Here is a 22,553-nt window from a genome sequence, read left to right as displayed (position 1 = left end):
AACCGCTAACGACAATCAAACCCGTTTTTCAGCAGAAGTAATTGACACAGTCACAAGAAATTTCTATGTGGATGACCTTCTGAAGAGTTTACCTTCTAAAGAAGACGCTACGCTCATGGTCAGAAACCTTACTGCTATCTGCAAGTTGGGAGGCTTCAATCTCACGAAATGGAGTAGTAACAATCGTGAAGTGTTGTTGCAAATTCCAGAAGGACAGAAATCCAAGCACTTCAAGGAGTTGGATCTGGACAGAGACAAGTTACCAGTTGAACGAGCTCTTGGACTACTTTGGTGCAGCGAAACTGACACCTTCAAGTTCAAATTTAACATCAGAGATCAACCTCATACAAGGCGTGGAATGTTATCTATGATTAGTTCTGTGTATGATCCTTTGGGTTTCTTAGCCCCATTCACAATCCCAGCTAAGATGATTTTGCAAGACCTATGTCGACTGAAGTACGGTTGGGATGATCCAATACCCCAATCCTTTCGACAAAGGTGGAACAAGTGGTGGAAAGATCTTGAAAATGTTGAAAGATTCAAGATCAGTAGATGTTACAAGCCAGAAGACTTCGGACAGATAACTTCTGCTCAGTTGCATCACTTCTCTGATGCCAGTGAGATTGCACATGGCACAGTTACTTACCTCAGGTTGCAAAACAACAAGAACGAGGTCCATACTACTTTCATACTTGGCAAAGCGAGGGTGTCTCCACTAAAACAAATGACTATTCCTCGCTTAGAACTGACAGGTGCAGTTCTTGCTGTTAAAGTGGATAAGATGCTAAGATCAGAGCTACAGCTTCCTTTGGGGAAATCACAATTCTGGACGGACAGTACAGCAGTATTAAAATACATAAAGAATGAGGATAAAAGGTTCAAAACGTTTGTTGCAAACAGAATAGCAACCATCAGAGACGCCTCAGATATTGCACAGTGGAGATATGTTCCTTCAGCACAAAACCCAGCAGATGACGCCTCTAGGGGACTCAAACTTGAACATCTGATTCAAGGGAGATGGATTGAAAGTCCAAGGTTTCTGTGGAAAGCAGAAAATGAGTGGCCAGCACATACTTTGGATACAGACATTGATGATGACCCAGAAGTTAAAAGGAACTTCACAGTGAATGCAGTGGTCATTGAAGACGTCTCGAATGCCACGCATAAACTGATCACTTACTTTTCCAGTTGGAAAAGGTTGAAACTGGCCGTAGGTTGGATTCTAAAGTTAAGAATGATATTGACTGCTTTAAGTAAGGAAAGGAAGCAGTTACTGTCGTCAAGTGATGATACGAGTCAACTGACTGTCAATGTGGGCATGCAGAAATTTAAAGCCACCTTAGGTGAGCAAAAGTTGTCTGCAGAGGATCTTGTTGAAGCCGAGACCTCGATTGTTCGTTTCAGTCAATGGGAAAGGTTTCACAACGAAATTGATGCATTAGCATCTGGAAGGTCCAAAGTAAAGAAAGAGAGCCCCATCTATAAACTTGACCCAGTTTATGAAGAAGGGTTTTTAAGAGTTGGAGGACGGCTAAGCAAAGCGTGCATGCCTGAAGCTGCAAAGCACCCACTCATTTTAGCCAAAGAACAACATATCTCCACTCTTTTACTCCGCCATATTCATGAGCAACTGGGCCATGGTGGTAGAAATCATGTACTCTCTACTCTAAGAAAAAAATATTGGATTACAAACGCCAACTCAGCGGTGAGGAAAGTAATTGCTGGATGTTACTTCTGTAGACGTTGCAGAGGTAAAGTGGGTGAGCAAAAAATGGCGGATCTACCCACGGAAAGAATTGTGCCTGATCTTCCACCGTTTACAAATGTTGGTGTGGATTATTTTGGGCCAATTGACGTCAAGAGAGGTCGTAATATCCTAAAGCGCTACGGAGTACTTTTCACTTGCATGACAAGTAGAGCAGTCCATTTGGAAGTCGCTTACTCACTTAATACAGATTCTTGTATTAATGCATTGAGAAGATTCATCTGCCGTAGAGGACAAGTTTCTAAGATGCGATCAGATAACGGAACTAATTTCGTAGGAGCTGAAAGAGAGCTCAGGGAAGCTCTAGCTTCAATGGACCAGGACAAAATTCAAAGGACTTTGGCACAGGAAGGAATAAAATGGAGTTTCAACCCCCCTGCTGGATCCCATCATGGTGGTGTATGGGAACGGATCATACGTATGGTCAAAAAGATTCTGAACACCGTTCTTCGTCAGCAGTGTTTGGACGATGAGGGATTTCACACTGTGTTATGTGAAGTGGAAGCCATACTTAATGATCGTCCTATTACAAGATTGTCTGAAGATCCCAATGATCTTGAGCCATTAACACCAAATCACATTTTGTTGATGAAAGGAAAGCCTATTCTTCCACCTGGACTCTTTGAAAAAAGAGATCTGTACATTAAAAGGAGATGGAGACAAGCTCAGTACATAGCTGATCTCTTCTGGAAGCGATGGACGCAAGAATATTTACCATTGATGCAAGAACGACAAAAATGGAATAAAGTGAAAAGAAGTTTCGTACTTGGAGATGTAGTTGTTGTCGTCGATTCAGCAGCACCCCGTGGATCCTGGGTACTTGGACGTATACTGCAGACATTTCCTGATAGGAAAGGACTTGTACGCTCTGTCCGTCTTAAAACCAAGACCAGTGTAATCGAAAGACCGGTGACAAAGATTTGTCTTCTTTGTGAAGCAACAGACTAATGGAAGTTCTACCTGTGGTCAAGGGAAGGCCAAGGAATATTCGTTTATGGACTATGGGGAGTTCTTTTAAGTTGAATGTTTCAATCGGTAGAGTTGTTTCACATATAGGGGCTCCTTGTGTTAAAGTTATGAATTGTTTTGTCTTCTGCCAGAAACAATTAGGGGCCGGTGTGTGAGAGCCATTTGGGTTTGTTTATTATTTGTTGCTGTTAATCCTCCCGCCACTGGGGGTAGCCAGGGCGCTGTCCATTTGGCTGGGACAGAGGTGATTTAATCAATGGCCAATTGGGCACAGGTGGGGAAGAGAAGGGAGCAAACAGTTTTTTGACCGTGCAGTATGTTACGAGAAGAAGAAAAGTGGAATTAATGTGTTTTTGTATGATGTTTACACATATGAATGGACTCTATGTATGCGAAATGGCCTAAGTTGTAAAATAAATGCTTACTGGCGATGTTTGGCATTGGCTCACATAGTGCACGCGTCTTAAATAGTTAAATTATCCACCCAGCCACGTAGTGGACGTTTTCGAGTAGCAAGGGTCCCTACAAGGTTGTACCAGAATAGGTTTACATGGTTTAATTTTCAAAAAACACCATATTTGTGTTGTACTGCACCGCTCTCTCTCACTGCTGCAGATCCTCTTTTCACCTGGTCTCTGTTTTAGCTACAGAGTGAGACCTCTTTTCTTCTTCTTCTTCTGTACTATCTTTGATTGCACTGCACATGCCCAGTAGCTCAGATGTAGATCATGTCAGCTAGCTAGCTCCATAGACAGTAAAAGAAAGGCTGTTTCTACAACTTTGGTCAGTTACAAGGCAGGATTAGCTGGGAGACTTCTAAATGAGGGCGCACATGGAAGTAGTTCTTTTGTAGATTATGGTGAACTTGTGTGTGTTGTAGCAGTGCTTTGCTATTGAGAACGAGGTAGCATGCTAGCGTTAGCATGCTAGCGTTAGCCATAGCGTTAGCATGCTAACGCTACGAGCTAATGGTTGCGGTTAGCCTGCTCGTTTCGGCTTGTGACATCACAAGCCGTGCCGATTTTGAACAGCTCACCCAGAGACTGAAGGCAGGACACATTCAGAAACCGTATCTCACTCTAAACAGCATGGATGGATTTTTTTCAAAGTTTGTATGTGTGTGGAAGCACCAGAGACACAACATAACACCCCAAATCCCAGAAAAAGTGATTTTTTCATAATATGGGCACTTTAAGAAATATAACCGGCATCAATGTTCTCTTTGATGGTTTCCTATAATAGTTTGTATTTGAGAAAGAAAAACCAGCCATTCATTAGTTTGTTTTTACTTTTCAAATTTATTTTTCAAATCTTTAGTATCTTATCTTAGTGTGTTGGTATAATTGTACATTGGTTTTGTGCATACGGTAAGTCAGGACTGATAAGAGGAGTGCATCTTTAAATCAATATACAAACTTAGGATTTGGATTGAATAAAGCTTATACACACACAGAGAGAGGAAACCTTTAGGTGCTGCTGGGAAAATTTTAGAAATGGCCAACGACTCTGGCAAGGAGGTATTTCTCATAATTCCACACAAATCTGTTGTATTGCTATCGAACAAGGCACATGAACAAGTTTGCGTCAACAAAAAATACTAAAAGCTTTTTTTCTCCCCAAATGTTTCACATCATCGAACCTCACTTGGCTTGAATCTCTCATTTATAACACAGAACACAAACTGTACATATAGATCTCCCTCCTGATAAAAACAACATTCAGAACCGACATATCATATAAATCATACAACACAGAATCACTAGAAATCAAGAGGGTCTTTGGCTAGTAGCACAGTCCTGCCTGGGCATATTGCACCCGCCTCGCTACCCAGAGCCATGCAGAGAAAAAGTTCATTGAGTGAGAACAAAAAGAACAACAACAAAAAATGTGGAAAAATTTTGGATCTCTTCTCAAAAGTTTTCAATGACGTTTTCAGGACCAGTTTTTGGTCAGAGTTTGACAGAGATATTTATTGTAGAACTGTTCTATAGGAAGCTCTTAATCTGAACTGGACTGATATTTTTTTCTAAGGTTGCATAAATATTCTACTCTTGTCAGGATTAAATGAAGATTTTTAGTGTTGCACTACAATTTAGATGCAATTTCAGAAGTTTTCTACCAGGAAAAGAGCAAAATTCTGAAAAGAACCTTACATTTTCTGGCACTACAGGGATAGTTTGACATTTTGGGAAATTCACTCTTGCGCTTTTTTGCAGAGTTAGATGATAAGATCAATACAACTTTCATATATATGTTAAACTTGAAGCTCCAGCCAGGGGATGGTTACCATAGCTTAGAATAAAGACTGGACACAGGGGAAAACAGCTAGCCTTTGTAGGTGGACCGTTTACATTTGAACAGAGCCAAGCTAGCTGTCTCCCACTAAGCTAGCATTCCCCATGGCTGTAGCTTCATAGTTAGCATACAGACATCAGTAAAGCAGTGGTAGGCAATTTGTTTTTTTGGCGTTGTTGGGCAAAAAAATCCATAATAACCTATCAGTATATTGTAATTCAAGTGGTCTAAGAGAAAACTAGACGTCTGCACCTCATCTTGGCTCTGTTTTCAGGCTTTTGACCAATCACAGGTCATTTCAGAAAGAAAGAAACAGAGCGTTCCTATTGGCTGGTCTGTGCATGCATTTACCTGGGTGACAGAGAGGGGAGAAGGAGAGCTGCAGGAAGAGGTGTCACTCTACTTCAATCCTGGAATTTCTTTGCTTTCTACCCACTGCAGCTTTAAATGGGAAGCTACCGCTAAGCTAGCAGCCGGTTAGCTTTAGCAAAAAGACTAGAAGCAGGGGGAAACAGATAGCCTGTCTCTGTCCATATATACTTATAAGTCTGCCTCTAAAGTTTACTAAATAACAAGATATAACATGTTAATTAAAGAGCTTTGAAGGAGCTGGTAGAAAGATTTTGTGATTATTAGACAGAGCAAAGTTAGCGGTTAGCTATTGTTGTTTCCTCCTGCCTCCGGTCTCTGCTATAGCAAGCAGTAGCATCATATTAAGCTAACTGACATAGACACGAGAGTGGTATCAATCTTCTCAGCCAGAGTATAGTATAGTATATAGTATAGTGAGTATTTCCCAAAATATCAAACTATTTTCTTTAAAAAAAAAAAAGAGTCACGTTTAAACATGTCAAACATCTTATACACAGCTATTAGTGGCTTCCATCTTACACCACTGTTTTTGGCCTTCGCATGTATTTCAGCTTAACCCAGATTTGGCTTCAAATTGTGACACATTTTGGTCTAAATGCAGTTTCAAAGACAGAAATGTAAAAATGGAGAGATATATATTGAATATCAACACAAAATAAACACGTGGCCATTAGACCAGTTCAGTCAAAGCCCAACAGAACCCCAGTTCTCTAAGACAGACAGCAGGGAGGTTAGGGAGGAGGCTGGAGAGGCAAAGCAGAGAGTAGAGGTGGAAGAATGGAGGAAATGTAGCCAACTACAGAGAGACATGCTGGTGCCTTTCATCAAGTCAAAGCAGGTTATGTGCTTTTGAAGTTGCACAGGCAGCTGCTGCTGAACAACATTCAGTCAGAGGACGACAGGTTTCTATCTACACTTAACTCATTCTGGCGTTGTTATCCATCAATATACAGCTCAACTATGAATAAATTAGTCAAAGGAAAAGGCACAAGCAACCTGGCATCAAGGCAAATAGTAACTGTTCTTTCATCTTTCTTTTCACCTTTCTCTTGCCTTTTCTCACATACTTTTACACTGTGTGCTGTTTATCTTATGTAGTGAATCCCTTGTGACGAGCTACCTTCTTATTCAAACACTGCATGTATAGATTTGTGAAATATATTCAGTAGTACATCCAACTATTAATTCTGATTTAGTGAACCACAGTCTGACACTACCAGCCTCTCCGTGCCAAAGCATCACTATTTGATTAAAAAGTAGTTCTTCCTCATCCCTGAACCTCACAACAGCTATCCTACATACGTCAGCCTTGTTCTACACACCTTCATGCTTCAATAACAAGCCATACACCGCAGTTAGAGAAAGTTGTGTCAGCAAGACAATCAAGCCTAATAAGTTGAGCCGAAAAAGTAAACAGGAAAAAAAAGAGGCAACATGCAACAACTAACCCTGATTTTCATCAACAACAATCCCCTTCTTCTCGTTGTTGTCTCTTATTCTGACTCTTCCCTCATTGTTTTCTTGGTCATGTTCCCAAATAAAGCACAATAAACACACATGGTGCAAGAAAAATGCACCAAAAATATTTGTTATTCCTTGGCCTCATATATAAAATCAGAATATTAAAACAGCAACCATATTAATCCCAAAAATATAATATATGAACATAAATATATCAATTAGTTTAGCTGGATTTTTTTTTTTTTTTTTTTAATTGGAAGCACATGCCACCCGTGTAGTGACAGCTGGCATCTGATTGGCTTAGGCAGAGCGGGGTCTGCGGTCGTGTGATTGGAGGATGGGAGAGGTCAGGAGTACGTAGGTCCTGGTGTATGTGTGTGGTCAGAGTGGCCATCATCTGGAGTTCAGTCTGGGAGCCGTCTGGAAGACAGCCAGAGGAGAAAAACATCACATCACATCAGATTTAACGTCTACTCTCAGGGCAGAAAGTAACCACACTACATCCACTTATATTCCAAATAACACAACACTGATGTGTCTTACATTAGAACAAAATCATTAGCCAGACAGCTCTAACTTGCAAGTACCACCCCTGACAGAGCTAGTTCAAGATTTTTTCAACTCAAGGCATTAAAGTGCGTAAAGTAAAAAACACCATATTTTTGTTGTACTGCACATTGCTGCAGCTCCTCTTTTCACCCTGTGTGTTGAGTTCTCTATTTTAGCTACAGAGTGAGGCATCTCACTTCTGTTCCATCTTTGTTGGGAGTCGCACATGCGCAGTAGCTAGGTAAGGACTACTAGCCAGTCAGTTGCAGAGTATGAGGGCGTGCCACGCTAGCAGCTAGGCGAGCATTATAACGTGTTACAAAGTGACGCACGTTTGCAAAAGTAATGGCTGGACTACAATAGAGCTGTTTGGAGCAGTTTGTGAACACTGTTTTCTGTTGGAGATGGTAAGTCCCTTTGGGGTGGACTTTGGGCTTTTTCATTTTGTAAACCTATAACGTGCACAAAAAAGATATATAACACAATAAAGGAAATGGAAAAAGCCAAAAAGCATAATATGAGCACTTTAAAAAAAAAACATGAGGCGCTCAGCAACGCAAAAGCAGCGAGCAAAACAATTACAAAAAGCCACACCGTCTGATCGGTGGTCTTAAGATGTTTTTTGGCTCGAGGAATATTCCCAGTGTGGTGTGGGAGAATTTTACAGCCCTTCAAAACTGTTAAAACTTGCTAAAGCTGCTATAGACACCTAACTCAACTTCAGAATTATTTCTGTCAATAAAACAGTCAAATTTAAAGACATTGAAGCTACATGTAGATTCATTGCATTTAGTCATCAGAGGCAGTGCAACAGCCCTGAAAACCTAATTTCTCAAACAGCTTCTTATTGTGAGCAGTGCAGTTTGATATTTGTACAATATTTTCTGCCAAAGATCGAACAGCTTTTGGTTATTTTACGAGAGATTTCTTTATTTTTTTGTCTCGTCTGAGCTCTCTGTGGTGTAAAGTGGGTGGGACTGAGTTGGGAAAAGGGCATGTCACATATTTCTGTGCCCCAATCAATATATAGTAACAACACACAGTCCTGAGGAAGCAGATTAGAGTTGTGATTGTTACATTTTTATTAAACAATAACTAACAATGTTTTCCTCCATACTTTACTGATGGTGACCAGCATAAACATTTTCAAATTTAATTTAACGCTGATGTTCTGTCAGTTAGGATTGAATAACATCAAAGAAAATCAAAGGTATTTACATTTCAGCTTTCAATTTAGAAAAACCATCTGACTGAGAGTGAGGAAGATTGAGAAGACTCACCACAGACAAGTGTCCGTTCTTAGCCTTGGCCACCAGTAGTTCTGATCCGGGCGTGAAGTCTATGATCCCCTCTTTCCCCTGACCCACTGTAAACGTTATACTGGAGGAGAAACAGAGGCAAGTTAGACAGGTTTCTATCACCTGTGGATGTTTTACTGTGTTATACTGCTGTCAGCATTATGTAAGTACAGACACACACAGAAAAAAACAGGATAAAGCGTGATTTATGGTTCTGCGGCTGCTCCACGCAAGTAAGTGGCCTCAAGTGTATACTTGCGGTTGGTGTGCGCGTCGATCTCGTGGGGAGTGTGTGGTAGAGCGAGTGAGAGAGTGACGGTGATTAGCTTCGGAGAGAGTACCGATTCTAGAGTCATAGTGAGTAGGGCTGTTCCCTCTTAGTCGATTAGTCGACTAATCGGTCGTTTTGGTCTTAGTCAACTTAGATTTCTTTAGTCGATTAGTCATGTTTTATGCTTTTTTCATGCTGAATGACTTATTTCCAAGAAACGTACGAGCACATCTCTGGTAAACACAAGAATTAAAGTGGTGCTTTTGCATGACTCTTTGCGGAGAAACTCAGATTTACAGATCTGTCGATTAAATCAACTAATCGATTAGTTACAAAGTAATATAGTAAACAAAGTGTCTCCCCTGTTCTTTCTGACCACGGTGGGAAATCTGTAGCAGGAAAAGTTAACCCTCTCCTTGATTTCATGTTGTTTATGGAGAAGGAGAACCAGGACATGATTAGGGGGAAATGCAACGCTACCAAGCCACGGCCGAGCGACGTGCGTCGCCGCGACGTGTAGTTACATTTTTCGAGAGGTGCGCGTCAGGCTACAGCGTAGGGTCCGTCGTAGAGTCGTTATCGCCACGTACCTACGTTTGTAGCCACGGTGTCGATTTAACACAGAACCATAAATCACGCTTAAGGCTTTGCTTAAAGTGTACAGTGTTACTGTAACAGTGCTCTGCTTCTCACCTGCCCTGGTTGATGTTGATGCTGTTTATTTTGTCAGAACAGATCGCAATCTTGGTCAAGGTCTCAATCACATGGTCGCTCTGCAGAACAACATCTCCCTGTGAAGAAACCATCAGAAACACAGTGAAAACCCACAGTTAAACAGTCATACGTGAGCTCTGGCTCATTTATATTATTTATATGTTTTTGGTTTCACCTTCTGTTTGTTGTCGTCACTGGACACATGCAGAACGAACAAGCCGTCGCTGAGCGAGCTGACTGAGATACCTGCAGCGGATGGACAGTTTTAATGAATACCAACACTGTCCACATCCAAAAGAAACAACCCCCTTCGCAAATGACATGGTTGACCTCTGACCTTTCAGAGCTCCGTAGTCGATGCGCTGCTTGAGTTTGGTCTCCTCAATGATAACGGCACTGTTGGCGGTGAGCAGCAGCTGGCGGGGCCGAGCCTTGTAGCCTTTTCTGTCGTACTTGGTGACGGGCACTGCATACTGGGAACAGAAGGAAGACGGTCACAACATTTGATGATTACACTCCAGGGTTTTCCTTAACATTACAAAGCTTAGGGGGCACCACCTAAGCCAAATGGATGTAACTAAATTACTTCCCTCAGATCTAATGATTGCAGTTAAGACAAGTTTTGTCTTAAAGCTTTTTACGTGTTTTTAATTTATTATTATCTTTATTATTATATTTTTTTGAGGGCCGACCCCTAAACCCCCTGCCAAACACGTGCACCTAAGTCTTCCACAAACCTAGGGAAAACACTGCACTCCTGCAGCCAGCTTTTAAAGCGCCCTTTGCTTTGTGAATTTGCTCGACTCACCTTCATTTTCTCACTGCCCAGAGCCTGCACCACCTTTGGGTTAATGTCCTCACCATCTGAACAAGAGGAGACATGCCGCTGAAATCTTTTACACAGTGTGAAATATGAAGCCTGTACAAGTTTCACAACTCATTTGTTGTAGTAGGAAAAATGTTGTACTGAGTCTTGTGCTGACAAACAGTTTGGGCACGCTCTGTGGGTAGTTGTCCTTCTTGTCCTTAAAGAGCTCACTGGCGATCATCTTCTGCTCCATCTAATCGAAGAGATTTGATAACAGTCAAGCAAAGGAAAGAAGCAGCTAACAAGAGCCCTGACAGTGAGGTTACAGAGAGCGTGTGTTGGCTGGTGATGGGACAATATTCACCTGGTGTTTCCACTCAGGACTGATCTTCTTGCAGTAGCTCCACACCATGTTCTGCATGCACAGCTTACGCAAATGCTCTGAAGCCTAAAGACACAGACAGAACGCTTTCACGATTAAAAAAAAACAAAACCGTTTTCAGTAGTGCCTCTATATGTGGAGTCATAATACATACTGGCTATGTCACTGTAGCAAGTATACCCCATGTAACATGTTAGTGTGTAACACTCGTTCTTGGAGAACATTCACATTTCAAAATGACAGTATTTGTATATACATCTATAATATTTGAAAAAACACATGTAAAAATACAGTCCACATCTAAAATGATGGATATGATGCTGATCCGATACTTTTACTCTACTGGCTCTCAATAAGAGTCCCTTAATGTGAATTGATACTAATGGGACATTTTGATCAGATTTGACATCAGTCTATAATAATTTGTTTCACAGTATTGATGGAATGTTGTGGAATGGTTTGTGCACAGAACTTTAAAAAGGTACAAAGCAATGATTTTCAAAAAATATAGAAAAGAAGGAGGGCTTAATAATTGCAATATGTGTTATTTGACGTGTGTGTAGGCCTCTCTCTCTCTCTCTCTCTCTCTCTCTCTCTCTCTCTCTCTCTCTCTCTCTCTCTCTCTCTCTCTCTCTCTCTCTCTCTCTCTCTCTCTCTCTGACACTGGATGACCACTCTCGGTTCCTTAGCGTAACAAAAAGTGAACCCTCTTGTCAGTCGCATGGTCTTTGTCGTTTCCTGGCGGAGAGAGAGAGACAGAGAAAACACTAGTTGTTGGAGCAGGGTTTCCCGCAGCACTTCGCAAAAAAGCAACAAAAAAAAGTATATGAGCGATATCCGCTATTACTCGGCATCCTGTTTTCTCCCTTTCATTCCAAAGCACACAGTTGACAACCTGCAGGTGGAGGCGGTGGAAACAGGCTCGGACATACACGCCGCTGTGGACTTGGCAGTCTCGCAAGCGGTTTCAGGAAAGTGGCTGCATGTGCCCGACAATGCACAGAACATTAACCGGTACAAGCCTACATCTCTCCGCAGACACGGAGTGCGGAAAATGTGTCAGAGGCTCCCAGACGGTGAACTGAGACTCCATTAGCTGCTTGTCGGTCAACGGTTAATGATCGGTTATTTAATTTCATTGTGCTTTCTTTTGGAAGGCTGGCTGCCAAAAATCGCCACTTACTAGCTAATTAATTAGCCTGAGGTAAACGATAGCTATTCGTAAACAGAAGTGATGTGGTGGCTGGGGTCTGGTATGTGCGCCAGTTTTTGTGTGTGTGTGTGTGTGTGTGTGTGTGTGTGTGTGTGTGTTTGTTTACTCGCCATGTGGCAGATAGCCACATAGATATATATAATTTATTAATTATATATTATTTCAATTTAATATTTTGTGTTTAATAAATAATTGTTAAATGTAGTACAGAGTCTGTAGTCTATCACAAACACTCGAGGAATGCTGCAAACATTTGACAGCCAGTATGAATTACCTGGGAGAACATACGTGTCACAAACGGCAATTCCACAACTGTACAACAGCGTGAAAGACGACATACTAAAGGAGATCAAAAACATATTGTGGATATTTAAAATGTCTTCCAGTTCCAGTGTTAAATATTCTTTAGAAATAAAAGTTTATTGATCTTTGAAAAAATGTACCTGCATTATTATGCCATTATCATTATATCAGATGAAAATGCTCTCAGAACAACAATATTATCGTTTATCGCAATAATTTCTGGGACAATTTATCGTCCAGCAAAATTTGTTATCGTGACAGGCCTATGAGTGTGTATATATATATATATATATATATATATATATATATATATACATACACACACACACACATATATATATACACACATACATATTTATATATATATATGTGTGTGTGTGTGTGTGTATGTATGTATACATGTATGTATATGTAACCCATATATATATATTATATAATATACATGTGATAAATATAAATGAGATACAAATATGTGGCTAATGAAATAATAATAATAATAATTTACTGAGTTATGGAAAAAGGGTAGGATTAAATAAGTGTATATTTCTTCCTACTCCTTTTCAGACATGTCTAAGTTGGCCAATGTTACTTGTGTATTGAATGTTTTGCTTATTTGACTTATTAGCATATTTCTTTGATACTTGTTTGGTTTATTTTTGATATGTCTGAAATTAATTTCTTCATTCATTCATTCATTCATTCATTCATTCATTCAATGTTTATTGCAACACTGAATTATGGTGTCCCACAGTAGTCAAAAGATTTCCCCTAGTCTCCAAAATTTGAACACTGGAAGAAACTGTTTTCATTTGCCATAGAAATGTAAAATATGATAGTGAATATAAAAACAAAATATCAGGTTTGATCCATAACCATCCCAAAAGGTCTTCAACAATACATGGTCGAATCCTACATTGGCCTTTTTTTTTTTTTTTTTTTTTTTTTTTTACATAAACCTTTTACAGCTCACTCAAGTCAAGCTGACCTACGTGTGTGTGTGTGTGTGTGTGTGTGTGTGTGTGTGTGTGTGTGTGTGTGTGTGTGTGTGTGTGTGTGTGTATGAGTGTGTGTTTTATTGTCTCACCTCAGCGAGAGCAGCTGGAGGTGTCGGCCAGCTCTTGTCCAGGACGTTCTTGGGCAGGTTCCTGTGCAGCTTCATGAGGAAGGAGTAGCGCACATAATCCAGGAAATACTCGTTCTCTGGACAGCGCTCTCTGTGGCGGTAGATGAAGCCTTTGATGAACCTGAGGGTGGGACAAGGAAAGAAAAAAAAAAAAAAAGGTTTACAAATTATATACATGTTATGCTCATTTTAAAATCACATTTGCATCTTTTTTTTTATTATTATTATTTTTTGGGGCATTTTAGGACTTTAATTCCACAGGACAGACGAAGACATGAAAGGGGAGAGAGAAGAGGAATGACATGCAGCCATGGGCTGCAGGCCGGAGTCAAACCCACGCCCACTGCGTCGAAGAGTAAACCTCCATATATGTGTGCCTGCTCTACCAACTGAGCTAACCCGGCCACCACATTTGCTTTTTGAGCAAGGTATATTTATCATCCAGTGAGTGTGTTGCGCCTTCTGCTGGTCTATTCCTGTATGGTCTGTACCTGCGGATAGTATCAGCAGCCTGTCGTCTGCGCTGGGCTCTCCTCCTGGCCAGGATCCCTCTCCACCACGCCTGGATGGCAATAGCTGCAAGGTACGTTATATACATAATTACGAACAAATACATTTGACCTTACAGAGAAATGGTTGTAGGCGTTAAACAAACTCTAAAAATGACATTAGCAGGAGAAAATCCTAAATGATCCCAGTGAAGATGCAAGTAAGTAGAGGTTTCCTCACCTGAGGTTCTGAGTTTTTGGTATTTGGACTTCTGGCTGTAGCCTCTCCATCCTGCCTGCAGCTTGGTGGCTGTGGCGGGACAAAAAGAGAAAGGAGAGAAATGGTTTAAATTTGTGGCGATGATGAAAACATTGGGCACAAATCATCAACTTGTGTCAGAGGCTCTCACCAAGACTATGTTTCCTGGTCTCAAGTGCTTCCTCGGTGGCAAACAACGTCTTTGGAAAACGGATGAAGATTTTGGATCTAAGAGGTTGAAAGTAAAACATATATTAAATCAAATACATTTAAAGCAGTTCAGGGTCAAGAAGAAGCACATGAGAAGATGACAAACAGGGGGGGAAAATGCATGTTTGAAAAGTAAAAAAATACTACTACTACTACTAACACTACTACTTTGGCTTGCAATACATGATCTGAAACATCTATGTGACTCATATGAAGGTACACATTTTGGTATCTTTATACATTTGTATGTTGCTGACCTGCCCAGTTTGTACTCCTCTGGCTTGTATCCCAGGTGTTTGACCAGTGTGGCCACGCCATCAGCCAGTTTCCCCTGCCAGTTAGGCCATGTATCTGGACACAGGGACTTATACCTAAACAGACCCAAGGCAAACAGACACAAACACAAGTAAATACTTTAATACTGGTTCAGGACTAATTCTTAAAAGGTTAGAAAGCACACCCTGGGATTAACTCCCCAACACTTCTACAGTATAGCTAGATGATCAGCCTGTTTACGAAAGCCAATTTCTTTTCGATTTACAGTTTAGGAATAAAGCTGACAATCCAATTCAAAGCAATGAATGTCCTTTTGACTGGATGGGACACATCCTGGGACTGAACCTGAAACCTTCCTGTTATATAAAGACAGCTTGGTTATGTATGTCTACTCTGGACAATTTGACTGAACTGAGAAGTCATATTGGTTGTGTACTAGAATATACAAAGAGCACATACACTACCGGTCAAAAGTTTTGGGGAATTTCCATTCCACTCCATTCCAGACAGAATACCAGCTGAGATCAGTTGCATTGATTTTTTAATCAGGGCAGCAGTTTTCAGATTATTTCTTGACTGTTGCAGGAAGAAGTGGCTGATCTTTAATGCAATATCTACATTGCCCATTATCAGCAACCATTCATCCAATGTTCCAAAGGTGCATTCTGTTTACTAATCTGATATCATTTTAAAAGGCTAACTGAGAAAACATTGGAGAACCATTTTGCTGTAAATTATTGTAAACACATAATGTAATCTGAAAACTGCTGCCCTGGTTAAAAAAAACAATGCAACTGATCTCAGCTGGTATTCTGTGTATAATGGAAATTTCTAAGTGACCCCAAACTTTTGACCGGTAGTGTATACTTGATTATATTCTTGATACAGTGCTTCCATGTGATCGTACCTTACTGGTAAAAGAAAGAGAAAGAGAGAGCAAGAGAGAGGATCATCACCTCTGAAGGAAGACCTCATAGCGCCGTCTGTAAGCAAAGCCGGCTCTCCTCACCCTCAGATTCTCCATCAGCCCCAGATACTTGACCTGGTGACGGATCAAGACTTCGTCAAATCGACCTGGGACAGGAGGAGAGGGGAGAAAGTGGGAGAGGGAGAGAGAAAAATGTAAAGTCTGTTGGACAAAATGAACCAGAGAAAACCAGTCTATGCTAAACAACAGAAGTAGGAGTGACAGAGGACAGAGAAACAGTGTGGAACTAACAAAAGGCCGACTGTGGAGAGAAACAAAGGCTGGCCCAATATACTGACGACCACACGGAGAGTTACACTGCAGACGCTTATGCAGCTGAAAACAAACTGTTTTGGTTGGAATTACTGTGAGCACAGGATTAACGTGATGTTTCTGGAAAATATTAGCTTGTGAAGCTGCTAAGCTGCTTCAACTGTGCGTTTACAAGAACTGTTACATAAAATTGGCATCAAACCATTGAAAACTATTAGCACATAGAAGCAAATAATATAGAATATAATAGCCATAATCATTTGAATCAAATGAGTACGTCATTTCACGTAATGCAAACACTGATTCTAAGTGTTATTTTTAAGGTTTTAATGTCCAATATCCAATTCAACAAGTGACATTAAAGTCGCTTAGATTCAACTGGTCATGGAAATTGGATTGGTCAAATTCAGACACCAAAATTCAAGATGAAAACCTTGAACATCCGGGCTTCAGAGGATAATCAATCAAGCCTGAATAGAAACAATCAGACCTCTGTGCTATCAGGTTAGCTTTTTTCCACATGTGGCTAATGTGCGTAAAATACAAGATGGGGAAGTATCATGGACGTTCAAGTTAAATTTCACCAATGCACTTTATGACTTGCCCTGAAATATGTGATCACAATTTCACTTATTGAATTGTAAATGTAAATGGACCGTATTTATATAGCGCTTTTCTAGTCTTAACGACTCAAAGCGCTTTAACATAGTACAGTACAGTACATTCACACACATTCATACACTGTGGCCAAAGCTGCTGGACACGATGCCACCTGCTCATCAGATAAACATTCACATACATTCACTCACACGCCGATGGCGCAGCATCGGGAGCAATTTGGGGTTCAGTGTCTTGCCCAAGGACACTTCACTACATGGGACTGCAGGGTCAGGGATCGAACCACCAACCACAGCCGCCCCTTTGAAGCAATTGAATTGAAGCATCTCAGTTTTTTTAATGTCAGACATCTGAACTTGAAATAACCAAAATATCACAAAGGGGAATTCCAACACATACTGTAAATTCAGGTTTTTGAAGTAAAACATTTCACTGCCATAAAGTTAGTGATATTTAAATTTGAACTTTAAGCAGTGATTACATTTTACAACTATAAGACTCACAACTATCTCACAACGTTTATGCTGTGTTAATTTTCCCAGTCGGGAACACATTTTTTCGATTATTATTACACCACAAAAATGCAGCACAAATGCCCTATCCCGCAATGTTAACTAAAGTGAAAAATTAGGTATTCAGTTGCTTATATGATTACGAATACAAATGATTACAGATATTATTCACTTCCATTTTAGTGTTATACTTGACAAATTGTATTTTATATGCATAATTGTACAAATTACAGACCTAAAATATTTGGAAAAGTCTAATCATGTTAGCACAAAATTAGTGCTGTTAGTCGAGTGTTAGTCGAACCATGGGTTGGCACAAAATGGCAGAAAGTTCCTTGCATCAGCTCATCCCTCCTCTTCTCTCCTTAAGTTACTTTTACTGACCAATATTAATTTCAGCCCATACATTTATGGAAAAGGGAAAATAAACGTGTGTTCTGATAAATGACCCGATGACAAATGCTACAAATGGATTTAGAGTACTTTGATAATAATGTCCAAAAAGTTTGCAATCATGAGGAAACATATTGAAATAATTTGAGATGTAATGCACACACTGGTTGATTGATTGGTCTAAAGATGACATGGTTTTGGTGTCTGAATTGAGGTGTTTTATACTCATCACTTACTACTTGTGATTGGAGTTCACTACGATAAGTCTGATTCAGCCCGATATCTCAATATTTGAAAGGATACTTATTCCTATCTTGTACTATACGAAGCAACAACAAAAAAAACAAGACTTGACTTCATACCTGCTTGCTTGGAGTCATTGGGCTTGATGCAGCGGATGTACGACGGCTCCTTCGACATGAGGATCTCCATGAGTTTCGCCAGACTGGCTTTGAACTGGGTGGCTGCCTGGAGGGGCAGACACAAACAGACAGAGAACAGAGAAAAGCTGGTTAGGAAGGGATGAAGAGATGAAGGGAAGAGGATGGGAAAGGAAGCTGGTCCGTAACCGGAGGTAGAAACTGGAGAGGTGAAGAGTGTATGCACGCAGATCGAAGCCGCGCAGGCAGAGATGATGACCTAAGAAGAGCTACGCAAGCAGAGGGGAGGCTGATGTGACTGGCAGTCCAGTGGAGACTGAACACTGGGTGCAGTGTGGAGAACTGGGAATCTAACTCGCCAGCCTGTGACAGTACCCTGTTCAAGTGTCTGTGAAGGGCATACAAGAGTCAGGGCATTCCTCAGTGTGGGAGGCCGCAGAGAATCCCTATCAGACCGCCCACTCAACACCAGAGAGGGGAAACACACCACTGTTTGTTTTGCTGTGGGAAAGTATGTTGGGATGCATGAGATTATGATTAATAAGAGTGTGGAAAACAGAAAGCAGAGAAAACCTCAGGACACACACACACACACACACACACACACACACACACACACACACACACACACACACACACACCAAGGTATCTCACCGTTTCGGGACGTTTTTTGTCACTCAGCTCCTCTCTGTCAAAACACTGGTTCAGGATCTTGTTCTCTGACATACACATAACCTGCAAACATACACAAAGAAAAACACAAAAAAATGTTAAGCACTGTACAACTTTCAACAAATGTATCACACTGTCGAAGTGAAATACAGTTACTGCTTTGTCTTAAAATAATCCTGCCAATTCATTATCTTCCTTTATATGTTAAACTCAGACTCACCTCTTTTAAGTTCCTGAAGAGCAGGTCGTTGTTCTTGTCCAAAAATCCTGAGTGAAGAAAATTTAATTAGATTTCTGATACATGTACTGACTAATCATTTCCACTGAGGGCCCCATGGTGTCACTTGTCACTGGCTATAACGTAGCAGTGCAGTGTGTGTGTGTGTGTGTGTGTGTGTGCGAGTGTAACGTTGAAGTTTTTGTCGGTGAATAAATGCTAAAACTCCTCAAGATCTGAGCCAAGTTCCCGTGTCTTGCTTGCAACCTGCAGATTAAAGTGACGGGGGTTAGCCCTGAAGTTAGCGACAACTTCGGCCCAGGATCGCAAACTTAAGGTGGACTGACCTTTAAGGTGGACCAGCTATTCTCATTAGTGACAGGCTGCTCCATAGAGTTTTGCTCAGATTTTTACACAATTACAGTTATATACCGTATACCCCAGTGAAATGCCAAGAAGGTAAGAAGGTATGAAAAAATAGATACTGCCCAAGCCTAGGACTAACCAATGTGTGTGTGCAAACTTGAGTGTCAACTTGCCCAAATCCAATTGAACAGGACAGAACTGCTATTGTTACTCTAAACTCTGATGTAGACACATCCAGGACTGGCTTCCACTCAGTGGGGAGATACTACCCAGTGGGCATTTTTGTCTTAATGTAACCTGTAACCCCACACAATAATGTAGTCTGAAACTCAGAGCAGCAGACTGGTGAGTATAACATGACTACGCTGAAAATTTACAGTACATAATGCTCAATTCATCATGTGAAGTATTAGAATGCAGGTAACTCTCACCAGGTCTTTATTAGCAATCATTAGTTTTTATCTAACTCCCTTCACATTGCGACAAAGGTATACAGGTTGTTTTGGATTGAAGATGTGCTTTATTTAACCAGTGGTATTGGTGTTTAGTAATGGAAAGTAGTTTTGCATGCCTGACCTCCATGCCAAATTCACCACAACACCAAACATCCGAGGACTTGAGGTCACACTGGATGTTGCTGCTATGCTTCATCTGCTTGTTTATAGTTACAAATTGAAGAGGGATAATTTCAATATGGACAATGTTTACAGCAGCACACAGACACACAGACACACACACCGTTGACATTGTAGTTGACTTCTCCAGCGTAATGCAGCAGTCTGAATTCGTCACGGCCCATTACCTTCCGGGTCTTTGCATCAGCCAGCTTGTGACTGCAGGGAAACACACACACACACACACAATATCAAAGTAAACGGACTGGACAGATATTCAATGGTTTACAGTCTGGTACCACAAGCCAGTCAACAGCTAGACAATACTTCTCTGGGTATATTTGTAGCATTGCAGTCGTTAAAAAAGATAAGAATAGGAATCAAACTAACGTGACAAAGTGTGCGTGTCCTCCCACAGTGTCCTCCAGCTTCTCTAGGAAGGTGAGATCACTGGCATCTCCGGGTCTCAGACACTCCTCATCCTGTGATAGGAGGACAAAAAGAGCAGCAATCAGCCATTTTCTTACAAAAGCAAAAAATCTGTATTGCAGTCAATTTATTTAAATTTATAAAGCAGATGATACCAGTTTTTGCTTCTCAGTGTTCATCATTTTGGGAAATACGCTTATTCACAGATCTGAACCTCTAAAGCTCAGTAATCAATACGTCGTATCTTTTTTGTTTAGTTTTTATTTCTATTTTTATTTTTTCATATTTATTTGAATAGAGACAGATGCTTAGACATAGACATTTGTGCAACAAATCTCCAATGTACAGCATCACAGCATATATAGCTATTGCTAATTTCCAATGCCCGTTCCTAGATGTTTAATCAAAAACCAGCGTGTAAAAACGACAAGATGTTATTTTACGGGTTTAAGTGTTGGAAGATGTTGAACCATTACTTGTATGTGACATCTTATTGTGTTCTTTTAAGTAGTTTATATTTTTGGCATTTTGAAATACAATCTTAATTTCAAACGCTGTGAAACCTTTGTAGCCGTCACAGAGTCTCCTCACCAGAATGGAGATGATGCCTTTGAACTTCTCCTCCACCAGGTCACAGATGATTTTGTTATTGAAGTACTGCACTGGCTCCCACTGCAAAGACACAAGCAATATGTGATAAATAAACCCTATCATGGGCATTAGTTGGCCTTGCATGGCATAATGAACAGAATTAAATTGTTTTTTGAAGAGCCATGGCCGGCTGCTTTTCTCACCATCCAAACTTTGAGGTCCAAAAAAACCCTTTTGGGACATACAGTAAATCTTGGCCAATATATTAGTCTAAACCTGACACAATTACAACCGTTCTAAGACAGTGAATGACCATAAAGTCAATCATCTGCGGAATCCCAGGAATCCTGGCACACAGACATGCTGCTCACCCACTTATATGTGGACACACACACAAACACAGAGCTCCACATGCTGAGTGCAGCAGTGTTAAGTTATGTTTGCACTGAACAGCCACAACATTTCCACAGAGATGACAAAAAGTGCGGCCCACGGTCCTGATGTCAGATGATAATGGGCTCTTTGAGAGGTGAGTCCAAGTTTCTCCCACAACCTGCTCTCTGACCACCAGTGCATTTATATTAGACTAAACACAAGAGGCTCTTGTTCCAATGAAGCAAAACAAAACGATATAAACGCAGTGATAGAAATGGGGCAAAGACAAAAGGAAGCGAGTGAGGAGAACATTCAAGACAGGGATCTTGAATTAGCTATAATCTTTCAATGCAGACCTCTTTTGACATGTCATTTCCTTAAGAGGTTTCATTTAAGACTTTAACTGTAAATAAATAAAATACACCATAACTCTAAAAAAACAAAGAACAGAGTTAATTTCTAATGGGACAGCATCTTCTAAAAACATGTGCACTTACTGTAAATCATTTTAAATAAAAGCGTCAGTGAAACAGTAGAGTGATAAATTAAATTACCAATTTCACATTGAAAAACACAACTGCAACCACAATCACATTAGGAGCTCTTTGTGAAGCCTAAACCCTGGCTGTGGGAGGAGAAAATGGCTCATAATGGATAGTGAAAACTACATTTCTAAACAGCACCAAAGAAGTGCACAGAGACTAATAGGACTGGAGGTCAAAATAAAATCAAGAGAGCTGGTGAAGGTGGAGCCACAGGAAAATAGAAGACCTTTCCACATAAATCCATATACAGATTCCAAGTGTAAATGCAGCTATGGTGCATGAACATCTGGAATAAACAATGTAGGTGGGCGGGGGGTGAGAGGGGGGAGGACACTGAGGGAGAGAAGAAAATGATGTCTGACCGTGATGCCTTCAGCCTCGTACTCCTCCTGCTCTGACTTTAGGGTGAGCTCAATGAAGAGCTGCTGCAGCTTCTCGTTACAGTAGTTGATGCAGAACTGCTCAAAGCTGCAAAACACAACGATACACACAATTCTTACCAATTCATATTATTTTGGTAGTGGGTGACTAATACTACCCACATACAGTGGTCTTATTATAATTCATACTATATACAAATATGGGTTAAAAAAACACTGTGTAGGTTAAGGTCCGTTCATTTTCTGACCTTAGATATAGTGGTTTGACACAATTCCTTGCACAAGGTCCACTTGCTGGGAATTTCTGGAGCTTTGTGGGTGTGGGTTAGTTTGTTTGTGTGCTTTTTGTTCTATTACTTTCAGGTTTCAAAGGATATGTATGTAAAATAAAATTTAAAAAAAAAACATAATTAAAGGTCCCCTATTGTAAAAAGTGAGATTTCCATCTCTTGTTTGATTATAAAG

General features: G+C 40.5%; 1 protein-coding gene across 3 annotated transcripts in view; it reads right to left on the bottom strand.

Annotated features, from left to right (window-relative positions):
• Positions 1-4,339: 4,339 nt before the first annotated feature.
• The window catches only part of LOC116038869 (unconventional myosin-Ic), a 65,131-nt gene continuing 46,917 nt past the window's right edge, over positions 4,340-22,553 (bottom strand). For all 3 annotated transcript variants that reach the window (XM_031283555.2, XM_036001306.1, XM_036001305.1), the window contains 21 exons: positions 22,071-22,176; positions 20,789-20,869; positions 20,159-20,250; positions 19,893-19,987; positions 18,792-18,838; positions 18,554-18,634; positions 17,882-17,987; positions 15,713-15,830; positions 14,738-14,851; positions 14,422-14,498; positions 14,253-14,321; positions 14,015-14,099; positions 13,485-13,644; positions 10,867-10,950; positions 10,662-10,755; positions 10,503-10,558; positions 10,032-10,167; positions 9,870-9,940; positions 9,674-9,771; positions 8,692-8,791; positions 4,340-7,282 (listed from right to left, as the gene is read on the bottom strand). In XM_031283555.2, the coding sequence (XP_031139415.2) occupies positions 7,256-7,282; positions 8,692-8,791; positions 9,674-9,771; positions 9,870-9,940; positions 10,032-10,167; positions 10,503-10,558; positions 10,662-10,755; positions 10,867-10,950; positions 13,485-13,644; positions 14,015-14,099; positions 14,253-14,321; positions 14,422-14,498; positions 14,738-14,851; positions 15,713-15,830; positions 17,882-17,987; positions 18,554-18,634; positions 18,792-18,838; positions 19,893-19,987; positions 20,159-20,250; positions 20,789-20,869; positions 22,071-22,176 (1,897 nt within the window). In that variant the 3' untranslated portion in view covers positions 4,340-7,255. The remainder of the gene's footprint in view (positions 7,283-8,691; positions 8,792-9,673; positions 9,772-9,869; positions 9,941-10,031; positions 10,168-10,502; positions 10,559-10,661; positions 10,756-10,866; positions 10,951-13,484; positions 13,645-14,014; positions 14,100-14,252; positions 14,322-14,421; positions 14,499-14,737; positions 14,852-15,712; positions 15,831-17,881; positions 17,988-18,553; positions 18,635-18,791; positions 18,839-19,892; positions 19,988-20,158; positions 20,251-20,788; positions 20,870-22,070; positions 22,177-22,553) is intronic.

The sequence above is a fragment of the Sander lucioperca genome, chromosome 5, assembly GCF_008315115.2.
Source record: "Sander lucioperca isolate FBNREF2018 chromosome 5, SLUC_FBN_1.2, whole genome shotgun sequence".
Lineage (NCBI taxonomy): Eukaryota > Metazoa > Chordata > Actinopteri > Perciformes > Percidae > Sander > Sander lucioperca.
Note: the sequence above shows the minus strand (reverse complement) of the source record. Positions and strands in the feature narration are given on the sequence as shown.